The sequence below is a fragment of the Lithobates pipiens genome, unplaced genomic scaffold (genome assembly GCF_037356315.1).
Source record: "Lithobates pipiens isolate NorthernLeopardFrog02 unplaced genomic scaffold, aLitPip1_a1.2 Scaffold_19, whole genome shotgun sequence".
Lineage (NCBI taxonomy): Eukaryota > Metazoa > Chordata > Amphibia > Anura > Ranidae > Lithobates > Lithobates pipiens.
The window spans coordinates 42,790,113-42,815,663 of record NW_027507764.1 but is presented as its reverse complement, the minus strand read 5'-3'; the positions used below and the strand labels follow the sequence as shown (position 1 = coordinate 42,815,663).

Here is a 25,551-nt window from a genome sequence, read left to right as displayed (position 1 = left end):
CATATAAAGTAAACTCAAACAGTTTTAAAACTATATGTGATAACATAAAGTCCATAAACAGTCCAACTGGAGAAACACCCTGTGTGGAAGGGATTTCTCCAGTTGGACTGTTTATGGACTTTATGTTATCACATAGTTTTAAAACTGTTTGAGTTTACTTTATATGCCTTTTTTCTTTGAATTACTGACTTAGAATTGCACATGTCTTTTCCTTTTTGGTTCATAGTCTACGAGGGAATATATATGTTCACTGTATACAATTATAAGTAATGTCTTATGTTTTATTCAGTCATAAGTTTGGTGTGTTAGAGTTATAGATCACAAGATACACTTGTTTAAGGTAGATTGGCTTAAAACCTGATAGAAATATTGGGGATTGCGCAGTTCTCTTCTTTTTCTTTGACTCTGATGGGCATACCTGTTGCCAAGGGGCACTCTGATGGGGGTACCCGATGTAAGGTGCACTCTGAAGGGCGCATCAAATGCAAAGGGGCACTCTGATGGGGGTACCCGATGTAAGGTGCACTCTGAAGGGCGCATCAAATGCAAAGGGGCACTCTGAGGGGGTACTCGATTGTAAGGGGGCACTCTGATGGGGGTACCCGATTGTAAGGGGGCACTCTGATGGGGGTACCCGATTGTAAGGGGGCACTCTGATGGGTTTCACGTGATGCAAAGGGACACCTGATGGGTTTCACGTGATGCAAAGGGGCACCTGATGCAAGGGGGCACTCTAATGGGCACACCAGATATAAAGGGCACCTGATGTAAGGGGGCACTCTGATGAGCAAATTGAATATAAAGGGACGCTCAGATTTGGGCACACCTGAAGTGGGCATTCTGATGGGCACACCGGATATAAAAGGGGCACCCAATATATTTTTGATAGACATACAATAACCCCAATCTTGTCATAGCACAAACTTGAGATTCGGATCTCGGCCTGAAGAAAATTTTAGCGACTGGACCTCCTTGATTTTTTATTCATTACCCCCGTCATACAACATCAATCCCTGAACCCATCAATGCTCTTGTGGCTGAATGCACAAGAATTTGCAATCAAAATCATAGTGGGGAAGCCTGGAAGTGGAGGTGGACATATCTGCAAGGGGGGTGGGGGAGAAACGCGTACGAACGCATTTGGGTTTTGGAAGGGGATACCCAACAAGCTCATATGGGGGGCATGGTCAGCTGTCCACAAGCTTCTGGCCATGCCGTGTAGATGACAGATAAAGACATAGCAACACATTTAACAGACTGGATTGTGGAACACAAATCAAAGTCTGGAGGACATTCTTGAGCTGAACCTGCAATCTTCTGCCATAAAATGAAGACGGATAAAGTGAGAATTCTGATGATTTTATTGGTAAAGAATTTCCCATAAATGGAGATCACGTTCTTCCAGGTAACGATTATAAAGAGTTCAGGAAAAAGAAAGTCCAGAGCAATCGGCTATTTCTTGGCCTGCGCTTCCAGCAGAGCCTTGGCTTCATTAATCTTGGTGGCAATGTATGGAGATCCACCTGGAAAAGGGAGGAGATGGTTACAGTGGTGAGTGGATGTTGGACACGGGGGAGTAAATCTGTCCAATCAGGACAAAGACTGATTTTCTTTATGGATCTCCCACCTTCTCCCATATCCCCACCCCCGCAATCCTTTGCTGCACCACAACCCACCGCCCGCTGGAGCCCTGGGTCATTTCATACAATGAGCCGACATAGGACTAAAGTGTCTCGCCATTACCCCATATAACACCGCTCAGGACTCTCACTGCGTTTATTAATAGAAGCAAATAGACTGTTCACTTTACAAGTGCAACTGCTCCAGAGCTTAGTAAATGAGGAGAAGCTCCGCTGTCTGCCATCATCCAATCACGTGCAAGCAAAAGTGCTTTTTTTTTTCTCCTTTTCTCTGCATGTAATTGGGTATTATTTGCAAAGTGAAGCTTCACCTCATTAAGACCCCTTTGACACCAGGGCGTTTTGCAGGTGCTATAGCGTTAGAAATAGCGCCTGCAATCCGCCCTAAAGAAGCTGCACAATTGTGTGTAGTGTGAAAGCCCCGAGGGCTTTCACACTACAGCGGTGCGCTGTCAGGACATCAGGGAAAAGTCCCGCCAGCAGCTTCTTTGGAGCTGTGAAGGAACGGTGTGTTTACTGCTCCTCCACCGCTGCTCCCCATTGAAATCAATGGGGCAGCGCTGTAATACCACCGGCAAAACGCCGCTATTGCGGTGTATTGCCGGCAGTTTTAACCCTTTCGTGGCAGTTAGCGGGGGGGGGGGGGTAAAAGCACCTCGCTAGCGACCGAAATGCACCACAAATCCAGCGGTAAAACGCTGCTAAAAATAGTGGCGTTTTACCGCCGATGCAATGGGCGGTGTGGTGTGAAAGGGGTCTTATAAAGCTCTGTCTATAGTAGTGACGGTGAACCTTGGCAGCCCAGAGGTTTTGAAACTGCATTTCCCATGATGCTCCACTACCCTACATAGTAAGAAGAGCATCATGGGAAATGTAGTTTCAAAACATCTGGGGTGCCGAGGTTCACCATCACTGCTATAGAGAAACTGCACTTGCAAAGTGCACAGTCTCTTTTCCTTTATTAACCAATTGCCGACCGCCGCACGACGATGTACATCGACAGAATGGCACGGGCAGGCATATGGGCGTACCTGTACGTCCCTGCCTTCCCGCGGGCGGGGGGCCCGACTTGCCGCCCCCCCGGTGCCAGCGGCGGTCGGAATCCGTTCAGGAGCGATCCGGGATGAGGGGGGCGACCATTCATTCATGGCCACCCCCTCATGATCGCTCCTGACGAATGGAAGTGCAGCGTGACATCACTTCCTCTCCTGTAATGTAAACACAGGCAGAGGAAGTGATGTAATCTCTCCTCGTGTCAGTCTTTTTCGTTCCGGCACCGAGGAGAGAGGATCGGTGAGTTGCACCAACACACCACACGTACAGTAGAACACGCCAGGCACACATTCACCCCCCGATCACCCCCCCCAATCACCCCTGCACCCCCAGTCACAGTGACACCAATTGCATTTTTTTTTTTTTTGTATTGGTGTCATTTGTGACTGTAATAACTGTTAAGGCAGTTATGGTTAGCCCCCCTTTAGCTCTAGGCTACCCCCCTAACCCCCCCAATAAAGGTTTAACCCCGTGATCACCCCCTGTCGCCAGTGTCACTAATAAGCGATCGTTTTTCTGATCGCTGTATTAGTGTCACAGGTGACGCTAGTTAGGCAGGTAAGTATTTAGGTTCGCCACAGCTTTTTATAGCGTCAGGGACCCCCATATACTACTGCATAAAGCCCCCTGATTGCCCCCTAGTTAACCCTTTCACCAGTGATCACCATATAACTGTTACAGGTGACGCTGGTTGGTTAGTTATTTTTTATAGTTTCAGGGCACCCGCCATTTATTACCTAATAAAGGTTTAACCCCCTGATCACCCGGCGGGTGATCTAAGTTTGAGGGTCAGATAAGGTCTGCGTCGCCCCAGGCAGCGTCAGGTTAGTGCCAGTACCGCTAACACCCACGCGCAAAGCATACACCTCCCTTAGTAATATAGTATCTGATCAGATCTATATTAGCGTTGCCAGCATTTTAGGTTTCCCAAAACGCATTGTTAGCGGGATCAGCCCAGATACCTGCTAGCACCTGCGTTTAGCCCCTCCGCCAAGCCCAGCCCAGCCCACCCAAGTACAGTATCGATCGATCACTGTCACTTACAAAACACAACACACATAACTGCAGCGTTCGCAGAGTCAGGCTAGATCCCTGCGATCGCTAACAGTTTTTTTTGTAGCGTTTTGATACAGTCGCTGACAGCCTAGGTGCTTTTTTACCTGTGAGTCTCACTAGTGTACCCCTAAATTTAGAGCCCAAAATGCCAAAGCGAAGGTACACTAGTGAAGAGGCCTACACGTTTCTGAGCATGACAGATAGTGAAGAGGACGTCACTCATCTCTCAGATTCAGGCTCAGAATACGATCCTGTAGAGGACAGCGGCTCCATGACAGATAGCTCTGGCGACGGAGATGAGGTCCCCGTTAAGGGCAGGTGGACCCGATCCCGAATGTATTCTGTTGTTCAGGTGCAGGAACCGCAGGTCACTCGTATGGAGCAGAGACGTACTAGAGCCGCTCATCCTTCTGGTGAACTGGCAAGCACCAGCGGCCTAGTACACCCTGGACGTACATCCAGCACTGCAGTAGCACGTGGTGACGTGGCGAGTCCCATAAGTGCAGTTCAAGCTGGTGAGGTGGCAAGCACAAGTAGTGTCCCGCTGCCACCAAGACAAAGACAAAAGACAGGCCCGTCGTACCCATAGTGCCCTTCCTGCAGAATTCGCCAATCCTATTTGGGTGCCCACCACTTCTGCAGAACCCGTACTTCCCCCATTCACTGGCCAACCTGGCATTAACGTGGAAACAGTTGATTTTACGACACTTGACGTTTACTCACTGTTTTTCACCGAAGATCTCTATAGATCTATTGTGGACCAAACCAATTTGTACGCTGGTCAACACATCGCCACTATTCCCCAGTCCGCCCTTGCCAGACAATGGAAACCAGTTACGGTTTCCGAATTTAAAATCTTTCTGGGCCTCTCCCTCAACATGGGCATAACCAAAAAGAGTGAGTTGCGGTCATATTAGTCCACTGACCCAATTCACCATATGCGCGTGTTCTCTGCTTCCATGTCCAGGGCACGATACGAGCAGATTTTGCGGTTCATGCACTTCAGCGACAATGAACTCTGTCGTCCTTGTGGAGACCCTGAATACGATCGGCTCTACAAAATTCGGCCCCTCATAAACCACTTCAACCAACGTTTTGCAGACTTGTTTACTCCCCATCAAGTTGTCTGCGTTGATGAGTCCCTGATTAAGTTTTCTGGTCGCTTGTCATTCAAACAATACGTTCCCAACAAGCGTTCCAGATACGGGGTCAAGATGTATAAGCTCTGTGACAGGGCCACAGGCTATACACGTAGTTTTATGGTTTATGAGGGTAAAGATAGTCACGTAGAGCCGGAGAACTGCCCTGACTACATAGGAAGCGCTGGCAAGATAGTGTGGGACATGGTGTCACCCTTATTCGGAAAGGGGTACCACTTGTACGTGGACAATTATTACACAAGCGTGCCACTGTTTAGTCACTTGTTTGATCAGCAGATTGGAGCATGTGGCACCGTGCGACCTAATCGCCGGGGCTTTCGCCAGCGGCTTGTAGAGTCCCGTCTTAGGCTGGGGGAGAGAGCCTGCTTGCGCAGTAATAATTTGCTCGCTATGAAGTGGAGGGATAATAAGAATGTTTTCGTTCTTACCTCCCTTCATGCAGACACGACGGTCCAAATTCCTACGGCGACTGGTATTGTGGAGAAACCCCTCTGTGTCCACAAATATAACCTTAACATGGGAGGGGTGGACCTCAATGACCAGTTGTTGGCGCCGTATCTAGTTGCCCGTAAGGCCAGACGCTGGTACAAAAAAGTGTCTGTTTATTTATTCCAATTGGCTATACTGAATGCTTATGTGCTACACAAAGCTTCAGGACGGACTGGATCCTTCCTTAAATTCCAGAAGGATATCGTCAGAGCCCTTCTGTATCCAGGCGGTGCTCCACCTCACCTTCCCCTACCAGATGCAGTAAGCCGGCTGCATGAGAGGCATTATCCTTATGTCCTCCCGAGTACCCCTACCCAACGAGCCCCCCAAAGAAAATGTCGTGTCTGCAGAAAGCGCGGATATAGGCGTGACACCCGTCATTATTGTCCCCGCTGTCCTGACAATCCTGGTCTTTGCATTGGTGAATGTTTTGAACGCTACCATTCACTAGTTGAGTATTAGAGTAGGGTACAGCATTGCACAGGCTAGGCACACGTTCACAGGGTCTCCCAAGATGCCATCGCATTTTGAGAGACCCAAACCGCTGGAACCGTTACAACAGAAGTGTTAAAGTTACATAAAAAAGTGTTAAAAAAAAAAAAAAAATATATATATAAAAATAAAAAAACCAAAAATAGTTGTCGTTTTATTGTTCTCTCTCTCTCTATTCTCTCTCTATTGTTCTGCTCCTTTGTACTGTATTCTATTCTGCAATGTTTTATTATTAACCATTTTTTGTTTTCAGGTACGCCATTCAGCTGTAGCGTGGATTTATTTACCTTGACAGCAACAGCGTTTTGCTCCCACGATAAATAAAGCCGCGACTCCAGCGCTGTCGGAGGCGATTTCACCACCACAGTTAAAAAAAAGAGCATATATGCCGAAGCATGGGGGCATAAGGGGTGGAGGAGCGATCTGCTCCTACCTTTTGCGGGAGGATGCCCCCATGCTTCGGCATATATATATATATTTTAGGCACAGATTGTGTTAAATGTGTTATTTTTTGCTATTTTTTTTTTGGTATTTGCCTTGCAGGTATGGTACGTCTTACTGTTATACTGTAATGTTACTTTATTTTATTGTTAACCATCATTTGCTTAGCAGGTACGCCATTCTGCTGCAGCGTGGATTTATTTATCTTGACAGCAACAGCGTTTTGCTCCCACGATACATAAAGCCGCGACTCCAGCGCTGTCGGAGGTGGTTTCACCACCACAGTTAAAAAAGAGCATATATGCCGAAGCATGGGGGCATACGGGGTGGAGGAGCGATCTGCTCCTACCTTTTGCGGGAGGATGCCCCCATGCTTCGGCATATATAAATGGTGCATGTATGCCCACCATTAGAAGTGGGTGGATGAAGGGAGGTATTCTAATGGTGGGCATACCCACCGATCAATATATTTTTTTTTCGTTCAGCCCACAGGCTGCATGAAAAAAAAATTACAATATATGCCCAACCAGTTCCAGCAACATACTGGTATGTTGCTGGACTTTGAGTGCTTATACCAGAATGATGCCTGCAGGTTTAGGCATCATCTTGGTATCATTCTTTTCAGCCAGCGGTCGGCTTTTATGTAAAAGCAATCCTAGCGGCTAATTAGCCTCTAGACTACTTTTACAAGCAGTGGGAGGGAATGTCCCCCCCCCCCCCCGCACCATCTTCCATGGTTTTCTCAGGCTCTCCTGTCCCAACATGTGGCTGAATACATTTTGGCCTAAATGTATGACTAAAATTGAGTTTATTGGATTTTTCTAATAATAAAAGTAGAAAATATCATTTTTTTAAAAAATTGCGGTCTTTTTACGTTTATATCGCAAAAAATAAAAAAAATCGCAGAGTCAGTCAAATACCTTTAAAAGAAAGCTCTATTTGTGGGGAAAAAAAAAACAAAAGGACGGAAATTTCGTTTGGGTACAACATTGCATGACCGCGCAATTACCAGTTAAAGCAGCGCAGTGCCAAATTGTAAAAAGACCTCTGGTCATTGACCAGCAAAATGGTCCAGTCTGAAAGTGGTTAAATCAACCCCTATTGTCTGCGAAGGTACCCAGTAGCTGTTGTGGAACCACAAGTCCCATGAGGCATTAAAAAAAAAAAAAATACTAATAAATGCGCTTACAGTGCATCTGGAAAAGTATTCACAGTGCTTCACTTTTTCCACATTTTGTTATGTTACAACCTTATTCCAAAATGGGATTAAATTCATTATTTTCCTCAAAATTCTACAAACAATACCCCATAGTGGCAACATCAAAGAAGTTTGAAATCTTTGCAAATTTATCACAAATATTGTACAAGAAAAAAATAAATAAAAAGGGGGCGCATGTACATAAGTAGAGATCAGGACTCTGTGCAGGCCAGTCAAGTTCCTCCACCCCAAACCCGCTCCTCCATGTCTTTATGGACCTTGCTTTGTACACTGATGTGTGGTCATGGAACAGGAAGGGGCCATCCCCAAACTGTTCCCACAAAGTTGGGAGCATGAAATTGCCCAAAATGTCTTGGTATGCTGACGCCTTAAGAGTTCCCTTCACTGGAGCTAAGGGGCCAATCCCAACCCTTGAAAAACAACCCCGCACACCATAATCCCTCCTCCACCAAATGATTTGGACCAGTGTACAATGCAAGTTCCATAAAGACATGGAAGAGCAAGTTTGGGGTGGAGGTACTTGACTGGTATGCACAGAGTCCTGACCTCAACCTGATAGAACACCCAGTATCTGGTGTGACCACCATTTGCCTCACGCAGCGCAGCACACATCGCAATAGTGTGAACCCGGCCTCAATCAAACTAGCGGCCGCGAAAGGGTTAAAACCTCCGGCAATACACCGCAATAGCGGCGTTTTGCCGGCGGCATGACAGCGCTGCCCCATTGATTTCAATGGGCAGCAGCGGTGGAGGAGCGGTAAACACACCGCTCCTTCCCCGCTCCAAAGAAGCTGCTGGCAGGACTTTTTTCTGACGTCCTGCCAGCGCACCGCTGTAGTGTGAAAGCCCTCGGGGCTTTCACACTACATACAATGGTGCAGCTTCTTTAGGGCGTTTTGCAGGCGCTATTTCTAACGCTATAGCGCCTGCAAAACGCCCTGGTGTGAAAGGGGTCTTAGTGTGAGAACAGAAGACACCCGGGGATCCCATTTTTTTTTTTTCTTGTGGAAAAAGATAAAAGAACTACAAATCCTGTATGAATTTCAGATGGAAAGGGACATTCTCCCCCTTCTAGACTGCATGCTATGAATGGGGCATTGAAGCCGAGGCCAAACTACTTTACTGAACATGAAAAAAAATAAAAATAAAAAAACAACTGACAGAGAATGCATAACTGCAGCCGGGGCCGACCTCAACCAACCAGAACTACAGCAGCAATGCAAACCGTAATAGTAGGAGAAAAGGAAAGAAGACGATATTTAGCGGTCCTTACCTTTGTCAGGGTGGTTCAGCAGCATAATCCGTCTGTGAGCTTCTCTTATCTTTGTTATATTTGCAGTTGGGCTGCAACAAAACCAGGTCTGGATCAACACTTCATATAAAAGACACCAAAGAAGCCAAGATCAACATTATAAATAAGGGGAGCTCCAGCCAATCAGATCGAGCATTGGTCAGCGCAGCAAGGGGGCTTCTATAACAATAATGCATTTCGCTGTGTAACCTCCCTGGCGGTATCCCGAGCTACCATATTGTAGATGTAGAGTGTGCATTTTCTCTGTTTAACCACTTCAATACTGGGCACACCCCACCCCCCTCTTCCTGCCCAGGCCAAATTTTTAGCTTTCAGCGTTGTCACACTTTGAATGACAATTGAGCGGTCATGATACACTGTTCCCAAATAAATTTCTTATAAATCGTTATCATACAAATAGAGATTTCATAATCACTGCTGGGATTTTTATATTTTTTGCTAAAGAAAAAAAAAAAAAAGTGATTATTATTATTATTAATTTTTTTAATTTTATTATTATAATAATAAAAAAAAAAAAAATAAAGTTTCATAGTTTATAAAATATTGAAAACAGGCAATTTTACTCCTGGATTGATATGCGCTAATGAGGTAGCACTAATGAGATGGCACTGATAGACACTGATGGGTGGCACTAAAGGGCATTGATAGGTGGCACTGGTAGGCAGCAGTGCCTCTCCCTGCTCGGAAAGGATGTTTCTCTGTCAGAAGCCTCCGATTGGCTTATTTTTTTTTTATCTCCCTCCCACTGTCGTCGGCACGAGGAAAAAAAAAAAAAAAAAAAAGGGGGGAAAGAAGGCGATTACCGATCTGTTTGCATCACATAATCAGCTGTCATTGGCCGACAGCTGATCATGTGGTAAGGCGCCGGGATCACCCCCTTACTCCGATCTGTGATCAGCCGGAGTCTCGTGCACGGATGGACGTCTACTGATGCCCTCCCGGCAATTAAAGCCCGCGCTGTAGCCGTTTATCGATTTTCCATTGTAAATAAGAGATACAGGTTTACGAGATCTGCAAATCACATTCAGTTTTTTGTAGATTTTTCACAGCAACCATTTTTTTTTTTTTTTTTTTTTTTTTTTTTTTTGGTATTTAAGGAGTATTAAAGTAGTTGTAAACCCTTACAAAACACTGTGACCTACAGGTAAACCTAGATTAAGGCTTACCTGTAGGCCCAAGAAAGACCGCACTGGGCAGGCCGCAGATTGCAGCGATATGCCATGAGCGTCGGCTCCCGTGCGCATGCGCAGGAGTGACGTCATCGCGGATCCGGTGAATCACAGCACCGGAGCAGAGAGACCCGGAAGTCGCTCCGGCATCCATGGCAGCGGCGAACAGGAAAACGGAGGACCGCTTCGGGGGCTTCGTTCTCAGGTAAGTTATTCATAATGAGCTAGTATGCTATGCATACTAGCTCATTATGCCTTTTGCCTTACAGGGTGTGTTTTTTAATTTTTTTTGCCTTTACTTCCTCTTTAAGGGAATTTGAGGCTGTAAAGAAATGTGGCTACGCATTCATTAAAAATGTGTAAAATGCATTTTTAACCGGTTCCCGACCAGCGCACGCTGATGTACACCGGCAGAATGGCACGGGCAGGCATATTGGCATACAGGTACGTCCAATCTTCAATGCCGCCCTGCCATCGCGAGCGCGCCGGTCGGGACCCCCGTGAATCCGGTCGCGGGTCCCGCTGACTCGATCGCCGCGGGCATACCCGCGATCGTCTCACGGGATGGTGAATGGAGGACATGCCGTGTAAACAGCATTTCTCCATTCTGTCTAGCAACTAGTGACGCTGATCTCTGCGCTATGCGATTGGAGCAGAGATTAGTGTTCACTAAATTAAAGCCCAGCCCCCAACAGTTAGTAACACACCCCTAGGAACACTTAACCCCTACACTGCCACCCCTGGTTAACCCCTTCACTGCCAGTGTCATTTACACAGGAATCAATGCATTTATATAGCAGCGATTACTGTAGAAATGACAATGGTCCCAAAAATGTCCGATGTGTCTGCCATAACGTCGCAGTCACAATAAAAATTGCTGATCGCCGCCATTACTAGTAAAAAAAAAAAAAATAATTCTAAAAAATTCTAAAAAATTAATAAAAATGCTATAAAACTATCCCTATTTTGTAAACGCTATAACTTTTGTGCAAACCAATCAATAAATCGCGTATTGCGATTTTTTTTACCAAAAATATGTAGAAGAATACGTATCGGCCTAAACTGAGGGAAAAAAATGTTTTATATATTTTTGGGGGATATTTATAACAAAAAGTAAAAAAAATGTGTTTTTTTTCAAAAATTGTTGCTCTATTTTTGTTTATAGCGCAAATAATAATAATAAAAAAAAACGCAGAGGTGATCAAATACCACCAAAAGAAAGCTCTATTTGTGGGGGAAAAAAGGACGTCAATTTTGTTTAGGAGCCACTTCGCACGGCCGCGCAATTGTCAGTTAAAGCGACGCAGTGCCGAATCGCAAAAAGTGGTCTGGTCTTTGACCAGCAAAATGGTCCGGTCTGTAAGTGGTTAAATTCAATTATTAAGTAACTGCATTTGACTTGGTATAAGACACTTGTAGTCCATGTACAGCAGCACCGATTCTGGGAGGGGGAAGGGCCAGGCAGGTATGCTACATGCACATGAGCCAAGAAGGAACAGGATGGCAGGAGCAGAAGGAAGATCTAATCAGTCTGCTGCTGCTCCTTCATTGCCCAACCACAGGCCAGCTGCAGTGAGGTGACGTGTACTGTGTAATCAGCCGGGCTGTGCATTTTAGCAGAAAATCTGAAGACTGGTTGGAACAGAAATACAAAAATTATTTTCCAGGTAGAAAAACTATATATATATGTAACACAGGTAAGAAAAAAAAAAAAAAAAAAAAAAAAAAAGAGCGGAATCCCGCTTTAACTTCACAGTCCACACAAATACGTTTTAAATTCAAACTGTAGCACTGACGTATTTTTCACAGTAGCGTGACAATCCCTCCACCTCCGGTCTAACTAATCACTCTCACCTTATGGCATGGACCCCTGTGCAAACAGGTGGTCATGCACGGGGTATCAAAAGGGTTAACAGGGACCATAAACTTCTCTCGCATCTCCTTAGATCTCAGCAAGGAAGCCAGGTCATAGGTAGAAAGAAAATATCTAAGTGCTCACCGCTTAAGTATAAAATTCAATATTTTTGTTCAAACACAAACTACTCACATAAAGATGATAAAAACACAGCATCTAAAGCTGACGATCGCGTTGGTTCCGTAGGGCAGCAGCGGGTGTCGTCATGCGTAGCTCCTCCCCCGTACGCGCTATTCAGACTTTAGATGTCACCGGACTCCTCCCCCCTTCCCTTCGTTAGCAGACAGAGGCACTTGGGGAAGGGAGGGGGGGGGGGGGGGGGTCCAGTGATGTCGATGTCCGTAACATCACCGGAACTCCGACAGAACTCCCTGAAGCCTACGGAGAGGCGAGTACCGATCAAAAGAATCTTGATCAATCAAAAAAGATGAATCAATTAATCGAGGAATTAATCTTTAATTTCTACAGCCCTAATCTTAATACATTCTATGCATTAAGATTAAAAAAAAAAAAAAAACTTCTGTGTGTAGCAGCCTCCCACAGAACCCCCCCCCCATTACTTACCTGAGCCCCCCCTTTCTCCAGCGATGTCCACGATTGTTTTAGCTGTCCCAGACACTCCTTCTGATTGGCTCCCCTGGGTGTCAATCAAAAACAGTCAGCCAATCAGGGGAGAAAGAGGGGGCAGGGCTGGATTGAAGCTCCATGTCTGAATGGATACACAGAGCCCTGACTCAGCTCGGGGGCCTCCATAGAAAGCTGCTGGGTGAGGGGCACTCACCAGGGGGAGCACATACTGCATTAACTGCACAGAGGGAAGTATAACACATTTGTTATTTATTTTTTTAAATGGGGCCTTTACAAATCACTTTAAAGTAGTTATAAAGGGACCCAAGAAGCGTAAGATCGGGGCTGCTCTGTGCAAAACTATTGCACAGAGCAGGCAAGTATAACATGTTTTGGGGGTGTGACCTGCAGAGTATGTAGATGGTCGTGTGCCTAGCTAGCTCAGCCGGTGATCCTGCCTATTCTCCTGCTGGCACCGCCATACCTTCTCGTGTCCGATACCACGGTCCTAAATATAACGTTTGTTAATTTTTATTTTTTTATTACAACCTTTAGAATCACTATAAGTCAATCTTGCAGAAATTCCTTCCTTAGATCCCTTTCACACTGGGGCGTATTTCAGGAACTTTAGCGCTGGAAATTGCCTTTGCTAAGCGCCTGAAAACCGCATCCCATTCATTTAAATTTGACTTTTTACGCTGGGGCGGTGCGCTTGCGGGAAGTTTAGAAAAGTCCTGCAAGCAGCATTTTTTGGAGTGGGTTGGGAACTAGGGTTGCCACCTGTCCAGGATTCACCCGGACAGTCCAGGTTTTGGATCATGTGTCCGGGTTTCAGTCCACCTGAAACCTAGACACATTATTCAGACTGGACTGTGGCTTCCCAAGTAACCAAGATAGCCGCACACAAATTTATTGCCATCTGGGAGCGGCTATCTGGGGGCAGTTTTGGCATCACTGAAGGGTGGGGCGATGATGTCAGCAAGAGAAATTTGGCCACGCTCTCTGTTGGCTGCATGACTATTCTCCTTGGGGCACCCAAATACGTCCCAGCTTTTTTTTTTTTTTTTTTTATAATCCTATAGTGTTTACTGCAAAAAAAATAAAAAAAAAAAGGGAAGAAGAAATTGCCCTGTACCACTAAAGTGTTCGGGTTTGGCCTAACCACTTGTCGCCCGCCATATAGCAAAATGACGGCGGCAAAGTGGTTTCAAAACCCTGACCAGACATCATATGATGTCTTCAGGATATTGAGCCGCTGCACGCCCCCGGGGGCACACATTGTGGCGATCAGTGATGCGGCATATCAGTCTGACACACCGCAACTCCAATCTAAGTAAAGAGTCTCTGACGGAGACTCTTTGCCATGTGATCAGCCGTGTCCAATCACGGCTGATCACAGTGTAAACAGGAAGAGCTGGTGATTGGCTTTTCCTCAGACGTGAGTAGAGGAGAGCTGATCTGACGGGGCCCCCCCTGAGGATGCCTACACTGGACCACCAGGAAAGTCACAAGGACTGCCAAGGATGTCACCACCAGGTATGCCACCCTAGACCACCAGGGATGCCAATCAGTGCATACAATGGGCATCACTGATTGGCATCCAGTGACATACATTACATCAGTTCCAGCTATCAGTGCCCATCCGTGCCACCTATCAGTGCCCCGTCAATGCCATCTTATCAGTGCCCATCAGCAAAGGAAACGTACCTATTCACAAAGTTTTGTAAATGAAACAAAAAAAAAAATTTTTTATTTTTGTTTAGCAGAAGTCAAATCCACCAAATACCAACAAAAGAAAGCTCTATTTGTGGGAACAAAATGATAAAAATTTATTTTGAGTACAGTGTCACATGACCGCGCAATTGTCATTCAAAGTGCAACAGCGCTGAAAGCTGAAAATTGGTCTGGGCAGGAAGGTGTATAAGTGCCCCCCGGTATTGAAGTGGTTAACCGCTTCCCGACCGCCTCACGCCGATATATACGTTGGCAGAAGGGCACGTACAGGCAGAATCACGTACCTGTACATTGCCCTTAAAGAGGCGGGGGGGGGGGGGGGGGGGTAGGGGGAAGCTCCGCGAGTCGGGTCGCGGGTCCCGTGGACTCAATCACCACAGGGATACCTGTGATCGCCTCACGCAGAGGCGATGTTTACTTTAGCATCTCCCCCTTCTGCCTAGCAACAGTGTCACTGATCTCTGCTCCCTGTGATTGGAGCAGAGATCAGTGACGTGTCAGACACAGCCACAGCCCTCCAGTTAGAAACACGCCCCTAGGCCACACTTAGCCCCTACACTGCCACCTAGTGGTTAACCCCATTCACTGCCAGTGTCATTTACACAGGAATGAGTGCACTTGTATAGCACTAGATTGCTGTATAAATGGACAATAGTCCCAAAAATGTGTCAAAAATGTCCGATGCGTCCGCCATAATGTAGCAGTCACAATACATAAAACATTTTTTTTTTAAAAAGCCACGGCCGCACAATTGTCAGTTAAAGCGACGCAGTGCCGAATCGCAAAAAGTGCTCTGGTCAGTTAGTGGTTAAAGAAAAGGCAGCAACCCTACTGGGAATGCCGCTGTATTTAGCACTCCCAAAACACCCCTGTCCATTGGAAGTGCCGCAATAAGAGAGCTTTTAACCCTTTCTTTGGGGTAAAAAGCGCCCCATTAGCTGCCGAAAAGAGCAGTTTAAACACTGGTAAAGCGCCACTAAAACGAGTGGTGTTTTATTGCAAACATGTCCGGGGCCCCAGTGCGAAAGGGGTGAAGAAATCTGTGGTTACTAAATGTTTTTCAAAATATATTTAGACTTACAATCAATGTAGTAGTTGGTGCTACTACAGAGATAACCTTGATCTTCCAGTCCCTGCCCGGGTTCTATACAAGCAGCCGCAACCCCAATGTACATTGACCACGAGGGGTTACTCACTGGGCGCTGTCGCCATTATAGAATGCTTTGTGTTCTTTGAAAAGCAACACAAAGCAATCTCCTGTTGATGGAAGTGAAAAAAAATAAAAATAAAAAGCAAGAAAATTAAATAAGAAAAAGTGGGTAAAACACACACTTAGAATTCGATCATTTGTATTTATTGATGATGTGGCTCTTCGTCCCTTACCTGACTCCCAACACCAGGGCAGCTTCCCTTCTAGTCATTTTGGGTTCAAATCCACCTTTGTAATAACCGGCAAATGCCTAAAAGGAATTTTTTTTTTATTATAAATTTATATATATACACCAGGCTGTAAGAACTTATTGCAAAAGTGTAAACAAAAAAAAAACAAAAAAAAACACACACACAATTCTTGAAGAAACCTATAAAGGCCGACATCCCACAATTGCGTTGAATCTTGCTGGACATCAAATGACGCCCAGTCAGGATAACATAACCACTTTCCGGTCATCATTTTGCTTTTTTTTTTTAGTTAAAAATAACAAACATGTTATACTTATCTGCTCTGTGTAATGGTTTTGCACAGAGCTGCCCCAATCCTCTTCTTCTCAGGTACCTCTTTACTGCTTCTGGCCCCTCCCTTCTGTTCAGTGTCCTGTGTCAGAAACCATGAATCAGACCGAGACGAAAGCGCCGTTAAAAATCACACTTGTATGATAATAATAATAGTAAAAAGGTAAACAGAGCAATGTAGTCAAATCATAGCCAGAGTTTTTAGGTAACCGGAACGGATAGTCAGACAAGCCAGGACATCGGGAGGCCAGATGTCAGTGTACTTCAGGACAGGCCAGAAAATCAGGAAATCTGGAGAATCAGCGTAGTAGTGGAACAGCAAACAGGATCAGGAATCAGAAAGAACGTCAGCCAATGGAGTCTTTAACAGGTACACAGAAGAAAGTCTCTGGATGTGTTGACCATGGCGAAGGCAGAGAGGAACTGAACTGAACAGCTTAAGTAACGGACAAGACTGTTGAATAGGATATCATCATCATCATCATCATCATCATCATCATCATCATCATCAAGTGAGTCACCACGGAAAAGATTGAAGCTGGCAATTAACAAACAGCTGAGTGGCCTGCTCAGCCCAGCCCCGACACCCCCACAGCAAGCAGCTTGCTATGGGGGCACCTGAGCCAAGCCACAGCTCCCTGTGTCCATTCAGACACGGAGCCATAGCCTGGCCCCACCCCCTTTCCCCATTGGCTCAATGAAGTCGATTGACAGCAGTGGGAGCCAATGGCGCTGCCGACTCAGCCATTTCAGGAGGGAGAGTCTCGGGCAGCCGAGACAGTCCAGGAACATCACTGGACAGAGATGGTGTTCAGGGTAAATATTAGGGGGCCTGAGGGGATCTTCTGCACACATAGAATATAGAATGATTTAAAATAAAAAACCTTCTAAATGTATAACATAATTGCTCTGCCCATTTGTCAGATCTAATTACGGTGTAGCTCTTACCTGCACAGCACTAGACTGAGAGACTCAGGGGATTGTGGGATATATAGTTTCTTCAGTGAAAATGTCAGTTCTCATACTACAGACAGAGGCCACACCTCCTGTTTGAGCACAAACAGAAACTTCTGACACAGGAGCGTGAAGATTTACTGTACAGGGTAACGAATGACACCATGAAATTACAGGATCAACCCACATCTTTAGGTAGGTGAAAAAAACCCTGAAGGTGCAGGTAGAAAGGTTTAAAAAGTGGCTGTAAACCTAGTTACATTATATTTCCCTATAGCTAAGCCTACAACAGGGCTTACCCGTAGGTACTGAAAATATCTCCTAAACCTGCATGGTTTAGGTGATATTCACCGCATACACTTACATCATTGGTGCAGGCGCACTAAAGAAATGGCCTGCTGGTGCCGTTTCCATGACCGCCAGCACCCATGCGCAGGTGCGGGAGTGACGTCATCACAGCTCCGGCCAATCACATCGCTGGAGCCCGCGAACCTGGAAATAACGCCGGGAGACATGTCACCGGGCACATCGGTGTGCGGGGACTGCAGCAACAGCTTTGATCTAAGGTAAGTATTTCATAATGTGCTAAGGTAAGTATTTCATACTAGCTCATTATGCCTTTGTCTTGCAGGGTTTATTTTTATTTATTTTTTTAAAGTTACAACCTCTTTAAAATGCCTTCAGTTCACACTGGAACAAGTGCGTTCAAATGTGCACATTATGGCGTGTGGCAGATACAACAGCATGAAGACTTCACACAAGTTGCAATGGGTTACATAATGCTTAAAGCAGAATTCCAGCCTCAAAAAATAGTCAGCAGCTATAAATAATGTAGCTACTGACTTAATAAGGACACTTACCTGTCCAGGGATTTCACAATGTCGGCCCCTGAAGCCAATTCATCCATCGGCTCGGGTGCAGGTGCCGCCATTGCAATTAAGGGAACCCGGCAGTGAAGCGCCTTCAGACTTCACAGCTGGTTTCCTACTGCCCCTGCCTGAGTCACGCTGCACTTTCTGAATGGCGCCATCACCTTCTGGGACACGCACAGGTCCCAGAAGGCAGCAAATTGGAAGGAGGAGGGGGCGATGCAGATGGGGAAATGATGTACCATGCCGCAGCGGGGTGAGGACGGAGTACACCTTTGTACTACACAAAAGGTAAAAAAACAAAATATATTATATATATATATATATATATATATATGTCCCCAAATAAAAACATGTTCCCCCACATATGTCCCACTAAAATCACATGTCCCAATGATTATCTGCACACATATGTACATGATCATTTGTGTACATATGTCCGTGATCACACAAACCAATTATTATACACTTAACGGAATTTTTTTTACCAAAAACATGTAGCAGAATACATTTTGGCTTAAATTTATGACAAAATTTGATTTTATTGGATTTCTTTTAAAATAGAAAAAAGAAAATATTGTTTTTTTTCCAAAATTTCCACTTTTTTTGCGCTTATATCGCAAAAAATAAAAAACGGAGTCGTGAATAAATACCACCAAAATAAAGCTCTATTTGTGCGAACAAAATGATAAAAATTTCATTTGGGTACAGTGTAGCATGACCGCGCAATTGTCACTGAACGCGCTAGAGCGATGAAAGCTGAAAATTGGGCTGGGAAGGAAGGGGGCGAATGTGCCCTGTATTGAAGTGGTTAAATACCTTCTGTAAATCACAGGAATCCAGCCACATGGTAGGATTAGTGATCAGGCAGAGCTGTGAATAGTTGGCTCTGTATGAACATCAATCGCTTGACATCATTCAGCCAGAGCTGTCGCACTTGCACAGCTGACCACTAGAGGGAGCCCACATTCCGATTACAAGATCATTGTTACATATCAATCAATAGTTACAGCAGTGACATCAATTAAGCAAAAATCTGTTTCAGCTTTATATCTCATTAATTAGGTGCTGAGAGCCGTGCCATCGGCGGTGCTCGATTGGTTGGTTGTCAGTTTAGAGGTGTCGAGGGACAGATGCTACATGGACCCATGCTAGGCAAGTCTAATGGGGGGAACAAACATACCTCTATTTCAAGGTTTTAGTGTAATATATATATATATATATATATATATATATATATATATATATATATATATATATATATATATATATATATATATATATATATATATATATATATATATATATATATATATATATATATACACACACACACACACACACACACACACACACACACGGAGATGGTACTGGTACACATCCCCTTCCAACCTCCCCATGAAATAATTGGCCATAGGAGAACATGGCTAGTGAAGCTCTGCTTCCTTAGTCACCTTTCTTCCCCCATTCAGCAGGTAATAAAGTAACACCAATACACAGATTTCACACCTGCATGTGTGTTCACAATGTTAGACTGACTGTAAAACAATAAAGCTTTGATTGGTTCACAATGATGTCCCTTTAAGTGGAAGTGTTGTTGTGCAGGAAGCAAAAAATAAAATAAAAAAATAGGCAAAGATTTGACCCCCCCCCATTTTTTAAAATCTACTTTAAAGCTAAACCCCAGGATAAGTAAATATTAACTAAATCCATTGATCATGTGTATTCTTCCTAAATCTTGAGGTGCATTGCAGTAATCCAGCGTGAGACTTCACCCTCCTGTAATAAAGACTGATCACTGCTGCTCTCTCTCTCTCCTTGTGCAGGGGGGCTAATCTGGTCTCCGCCCCCTCCTCTAATTTTCTACAGGCAGCCTGTAGTGGGTGGAGCCTGAAGGGTCCCTCCTACCGATCACTGCTGCTCTTTCCCCTTGTACCGGGTGACTGGTCTTGTCTCCGCCCCTCCTGTCGTTTTCTACAGGCAGCCTGTAGTGGCTGGGCCCCTCCCACAGCTCTGCTCAGGTTGTGTACAGCACATGATGTCACTGCTACGTTTACAAGATTAGATCTGGGTTTGTAAAAAAAAAAAAAAAAAAAAAAAAAAAAAAAAGTTAGTGAATGCAAAGTAGATTTATATCCTCTCTGGCTACTGAAGAATGTATTTAAATTAAAGTTTTTATGTCTGGATTTCAGGGTTAATATATCTGAGTGCATGTCCCTCAATAGCCACTCTTCTGGGAGTGGAGACCAGCGATCCAGCGTTGGAAGTCCCGGCCACCTGCCATCTAAATGTGCTCCGCCCCTCTTTGTGACATCATCACGTGGTTACAGTCTTCTGGAGCCTGAGAGAATCCCACCACTGGACAGCCACTGGGTACTGCCCACATCACCCAGGCAGTGACAGATACACAAAGAATGGAATCATCCCTTCAGCAGTCCAGTAGAAGAAGAGAAGATGCAGAACCTGGAGCATGACAGCAAATTTAGGGGGAGCCTTTGGGGCTTTTGCATGTATTTGTTTTTATTTATTTTTATTTTTTTATTATAGAAACTGATGTAGCAATTAGCTAATGGGGTGAGGGGTATTACTGAGGGAGCCAAACTGGCGACCCTCCAGCTGTTGCGGAACTACAAGTACCATCATGCCTCCGGCTGTGGGAGTCATGCTTGTAACTGTCAGCGTCGCTATGCCTTATGGGACTTGTAGTTCCGCAACAGTGGGAGGGCCGCCAGTTTGACCCCTGTGATGTAGATGGATCACAACATGAATATAGATGAATAGATGTATTAAGCTTCCAGGGCTGCTGCAGCACTTTCTCTAAGCTTGTGCCAGACCGTACGCTGTGGATAGGGGGGAATCAATGGTGCTGGCTGTAGCTCCCCCATAGGAATGACAACTGGGCTTCAGCCTGGGGTGGACACAAAAACACTGAGAAAAGGAGAGGGTGGGTATAATGCTGGCTGTAGCTCCCCCCATAAGAATGCCCATAAATTGGGCTCCAGCCTGGGGTGGAGCTGACAGCCAGCACAGCTATAATATATATATATATTTATTCCACTATTTTGAAGACTTGAAACTATTAACAAATATCCATTTAATAATGGGTTGAACATTTAAAAATATATATATATATATATATATATATATATATATATATATATATATATATATATATATATATATATATATATATATATATATATATCCCAAAAAACAGTTATAGCCTCCCTTTAAGAAACTCACCGACTTTGGCAGGGTCTGTATAGCTTGCTTCACTTGGGGCTCTAGGTGTTTGAAAGCTTGTAAAACGTAACGACCTAAAAAAACAAAAAACAAACCCATCATATGAAAAAGGTTTACAATCTGCCAATGTCTGAATACTGGACACTATCCCGTTGCTGTGTTTTAGGATGAAATATTATGGTGGAGAATAATCATACAGGCCTGATAAAAACTATGCGCTGCAATAATGGACGTGTTCCCACAAAGCACAGCATGTTAGTGTGTTGTGGTGCCATTTATTTCCAATGACATCCCAAGGTGCCACCCGTCTTCCCTGTGTGCCACTTTACCACAAATGGTGCATGGCCGATCTTCGGCCTACTGTGGTGCTCTTGGTAGGCTGTTTAATACAGCCAATGGGGCTGGGTAGGTGTGTATGGACCCTCGGGATGCGTCCGCACAGCTGTGATCTTCATTTGAATGGGCAGGATGCTGCACAGAAAACAGGCGCCTGCAGCATTTTTTAGCAGCAAATGTCAACCCGATGCCCAGCAACACAAGTTTTCGGGAGACATTCAGAATATTATGCAATTGAAATGCAATTCAGCGACAGTCCCTACCACCCTTTTTAACCACTTCCTGCCGAGCCTATTGTCAAATGACGGCTGGGCGGGACATTCGTCGTTCCGGGTCGAGGTCATATGAGATCCCACCAGAATGGGCCGCAATCTGTCACAGCTGTGTTCACCAGACACCGCCGATGACTGATCAGTGTACCGGCCTCCTGACAGTATCATGTGATTCCTGTGACCAATCACAGCAGAGCACATGACATTTGTACACAGTGGATGGCTTTGATTCATGCCATTCATTGTGTACAGCTTATGTTGCTACCTGTGATTGGTCATAGTGATCACATGGTACAGACAGGGCCAATCACAGCCCATCCGCACCATGTGATTAGCTGTGGCCAATCATTGGTAATCACAACATAACACATGGAATGAATCAGTTTCATTCAGTAAAAAGGATTGCTTATACCATATATATATATATATATATATATATATATATATATATATATATATATATATATATATATATATATATATATATATATACACTGCTGAGGCCTAAGGGCCGCATGCCATATACCAAAGGGCCACAGGTTAGGCACCAGGGAGATAGACAGTTGCCATCAGAACCAATATCCTCATCGCAAGATCTACCCGCTACTCTTGTTCTTGGGACAACTAATCACATCAGAGTCCTCAGCCCCCCCCCCCCCCCCTCCTTTCACATTACAGTCCCCAGTCAGCCCCCCCCCCCTTTTCACATTACAGTTCCCAGTCAGCCCCCCCCCTTTCACATTACAGTCCCCAGTCACCCCCCCCCTCCCATCACAGTCCTCAGCCCCCCCCCCTCCCATCACAGTCCTCAGCCCCCCCCCCCCCCCATCACAGTCCTCAGCCCCCCCCCCCTTACACACACACACACACACACACACACACACACACCTTTATAGAGTCCTCAGTACCTTTCACGGTACAGTCCTGCCTCCCAACCATCCTTACACCATGGCAGTGGGAAGGAGGTGGAGCGGGAATGCAGCTGGAATGCTGGAGCTGCTCCAGTTCAGCGTCATGCGTTTATTATGGTGCTGGTGGCCGGCCCATCAACCACATGGAAATGCAAGATGTTGTGCAAGGAAAAACAACAAAAAAAAAAATGGACGCAGAACAGCACCCCAGTTGAGAAATGCTGACCCAGTATGTACTGTACACTACAGGGGACATTTTACAGGAACGGCCAGACAGCGGACGAGTCAGAACACACAGCCTGTTTTCTTTTTTTGGGGGGGTGGAAAACAGAGGGAGGTGCAACAAAAACACACAGCGACCTTCAAGCCAACACTTACCAGTAAATCCCGCAATGGCGAGAGTCAGTCCGGCCGCTATCATCGTACTCGCCTGGAAAGAAAAACCGAACAATCAGCAAACTGTCACTGCAAGAAAATGTCCCGCAATTAAGAATATATCCGAAGACAAAAAAAACTTTTTTGATCAATCAGTTGAAGACCAGCCAATTCTAATACTTTTTGTTTACATGTAACAATTTTTATTTATTTTTTTGCTAAAAAGTTACTTAGAACCTCCAAACATTATATACACAAACTGCAAAAAGACACACTATAATGCCCAATTTTTGGGGGTAAAAAAATAAATAAAAACACGTTACGCAGAATACATACAGAACACGTCAAGCTTTTAAAACGCGCAGACTCGTGCAACTACAACAAACGGCGGAAATGTAACCACCCATAGGCAAAGCTTTAACAACTTCAGCCCCTGAAAGATTTACCCCCCCTTCACGACCAGGCCATTTTTTGCGATACCGCACTGCGCCATTTTAACTGACAATTGCAACACTCTACCCAGATAAAATTGATGTCCTTTTTTTCCCCCCCAGCGCTTTCTTCTTTTGGTGGTATTTGATCACCTCTGCGGGTTTTTTTGCGCTATAAACAAAAAAAAAAGCGACGATTTTGAAAAAAAATATATATATATTTTTTTACTTTTTGCTATAAAAAAATTATCCCAAAAAAAAATGTAAAAAAAAAAACGAATTTCTTCATAAATTTCAGCCAATATGTATTATGCTACACTACACTACTTTATGCAAACAAAACAAAGGATGAGATGACATAAATATAATAGTAATAAAATGAGGTGGACTGGGGTATGAGGCATGCTGGCCCCGCCCACAATAAAAGGGCAGCCTCCATTGTTCAACTGACCCCCGCCCCCCCGCACTCACCATAATGACGGCTCTGATAGGGGAGCTTTACGGGGTGACCCTCATGTACGACTCTTCTTCGCCTGTAACCTGTTGTAAAATTTCCTGCGACCTATGAACTTCGCTCATCTCGTCACTTCCGGGGCGACTCCGTCACTGAAACAGCTGACGGCGGGCCTGTACCGCGCATGCGCCAATCCCCTGCCATTAACAGCCGCACCGGAAGTGACGGCGAATCGAATTTCTAGGGTCGCAGGAAATTTTACTACACCGGGGGTGTAGTGTCACAGTTTGATGCCTATCACAGGATGGTGCGGAAGTGACGTTGTTGCGTACTGCGCATGCGCGATGCGCTCCAAACGCTCGCGCCGTGCGTTCCAACATAGTTTCGGCAATACAGTTCAGCGAAACCATCACATAATGTTACGGAAGTGATGTTACACACAACACAAACACGGCCACGTTGTTGCGTACTGCGCATGCGCGATGCGTTCCAAACACTTGCGCCGTGCGTTCCAACATAGTTTCGGCAATACAGTTCAGCGAAACCATCACATAATGTTACGGAAGTGAAGTTACACACAACACAAACACTGGGCCGTTCGTTACAACACTAATACTTCCCTTGTTACCTAGTAGGTTTTGCATTGCTGGGACTTGTAGTGCCTATCCTGAGCTACATGCTTCAATGTACAGTGTCCTCATCCCTATCCCCATGCTTCAATGTTCAGTGTCCATCCTTATCCCCGTGCTTCAATGTTCAGTGTCCATCCCTATCCCCGAGCTTCAATGTTCAGTGTCCATCCTTATCCCCGTGCTTCAATGTTCAGTGTCCTCATCCTTATCCCTGAGCTTCAATGTTCAGTGTCCATCCTTATCCCCGTGCTTCAATGTTCAGTGTCCTCATCCCTATCCGCGAGCTTCAATGTTCAGTGTCCTCATCCTTATCCCCGAGCTTCAATGTTCAGTGTCCTCATCCCTATCCCTGTGCTTCAATGTTCAGTGTCCTCATCCCTATCCCCCTGCTTCAATGTTCAGTGTCCTCATCCCTATCCGCGAGCTTCAATGTTCAGTGTCCTCATCCTTATCCCCGAGCTTCAATGTTCACTGTCCTCATCCCTATCCCCCTGCTTCAATGTTCAGTGTCCTCATCCCTATCCCCCTGCTTCAATGTTCAGTGTCCTCATCCTTATCCCCGAGCTTCAATGTTCAGTGTCCTCATCCCTATCCCCCTGCTTCAATGTTCAGTGTCCTCATCCCTATCCCCGAGCTTCAATGTTCAGTGTCCATCCTTATCCCTGTGCTTCAATGTTCAGTGTCCTCATCCCTATCCGCAAGCTTCAATGTTCAGTGTCCCATCCTTATCCCCATGCTTCGATGTTCAGTGTCCTCATCGAAGCAGGGGGATAAGGATGAGGACACTGAACATTGAAGCTCGCGGATAGGGATGAGGACACTGAACATTGAAGCAGGGGGATAGGGATGAGGACACTGAACATTGAAGCTCGGGGATAAGGATGAGGACACTGAACATTGAAGCACGGGGATAAGGATGGACACTGAACATTGAAGCATGGGGATAGGGATGAGGACACTGAACATTGAAGCATGTAGCTCAGGATAGGCACTACAAGTCCCAGCAATGCAAAACCTACTAGGTAACAAGGGAAGTATTAGTGTTGTAACGAACGGCCCAGTGTTTGTGTTGTGTGTAACTTCACTTCCGTAACAT

General features: G+C 45.2%; 1 protein-coding gene across 2 annotated transcripts; it reads right to left on the bottom strand.

The window, feature by feature from the left end:
- Positions 1 to 1,340: 1,340 nt before the first annotated feature.
- LOC143995925 (mitochondrial import inner membrane translocase subunit TIM14-like) lies at positions 1,341 to 24,004 on the bottom strand. Of its 2 annotated transcripts, XM_077490688.1 has the most exons (6): positions 23,841 to 24,003; positions 22,942 to 22,993; positions 21,045 to 21,118; positions 15,631 to 15,707; positions 8,824 to 8,894; positions 1,341 to 1,523 (listed from the first exon to the last, which is right to left on the bottom strand). In XM_077490688.1, exons 1-6 carry the CDS (start codon positions 23,841 to 23,843, stop codon positions 1,453 to 1,455), a joined length of 348 nt encoding a protein of 115 aa, XP_077346814.1. In that variant the 5' UTR covers positions 23,844 to 24,003; the 3' UTR covers positions 1,341 to 1,452. The 2 variants fall into 2 exon arrangements, with proteins under 2 accessions (XP_077346814.1, XP_077346815.1); XM_077490689.1 differs by lacking the exon at positions 1,341 to 1,523 and having other exon boundaries at positions 8,824 to 8,922; positions 23,841 to 24,004.
- Positions 24,005 to 25,551: the final 1,547 nt, after the last annotated feature.

What these genes read in the sequence shown, in the direction of transcription:
- LOC143995925 (XM_077490688.1), bottom strand. An exon ending in CGCCATTGCGGGATTTACTG is followed by an intron (nt 21,119 to 22,941) that starts GTAAGTGTTGGC and finishes TTGTTTTTTTAG; the next exon opens with GTCGTTACGTTTTACAAGCT. An exon ending in GCCCTGGTGTTGGGAGTCAG is followed by an intron (nt 8,895 to 15,630) that starts GTAAGGGACGAA and finishes GTTTTGTTGCAG; the next exon opens with CCCAACTGCAAATATAACAA.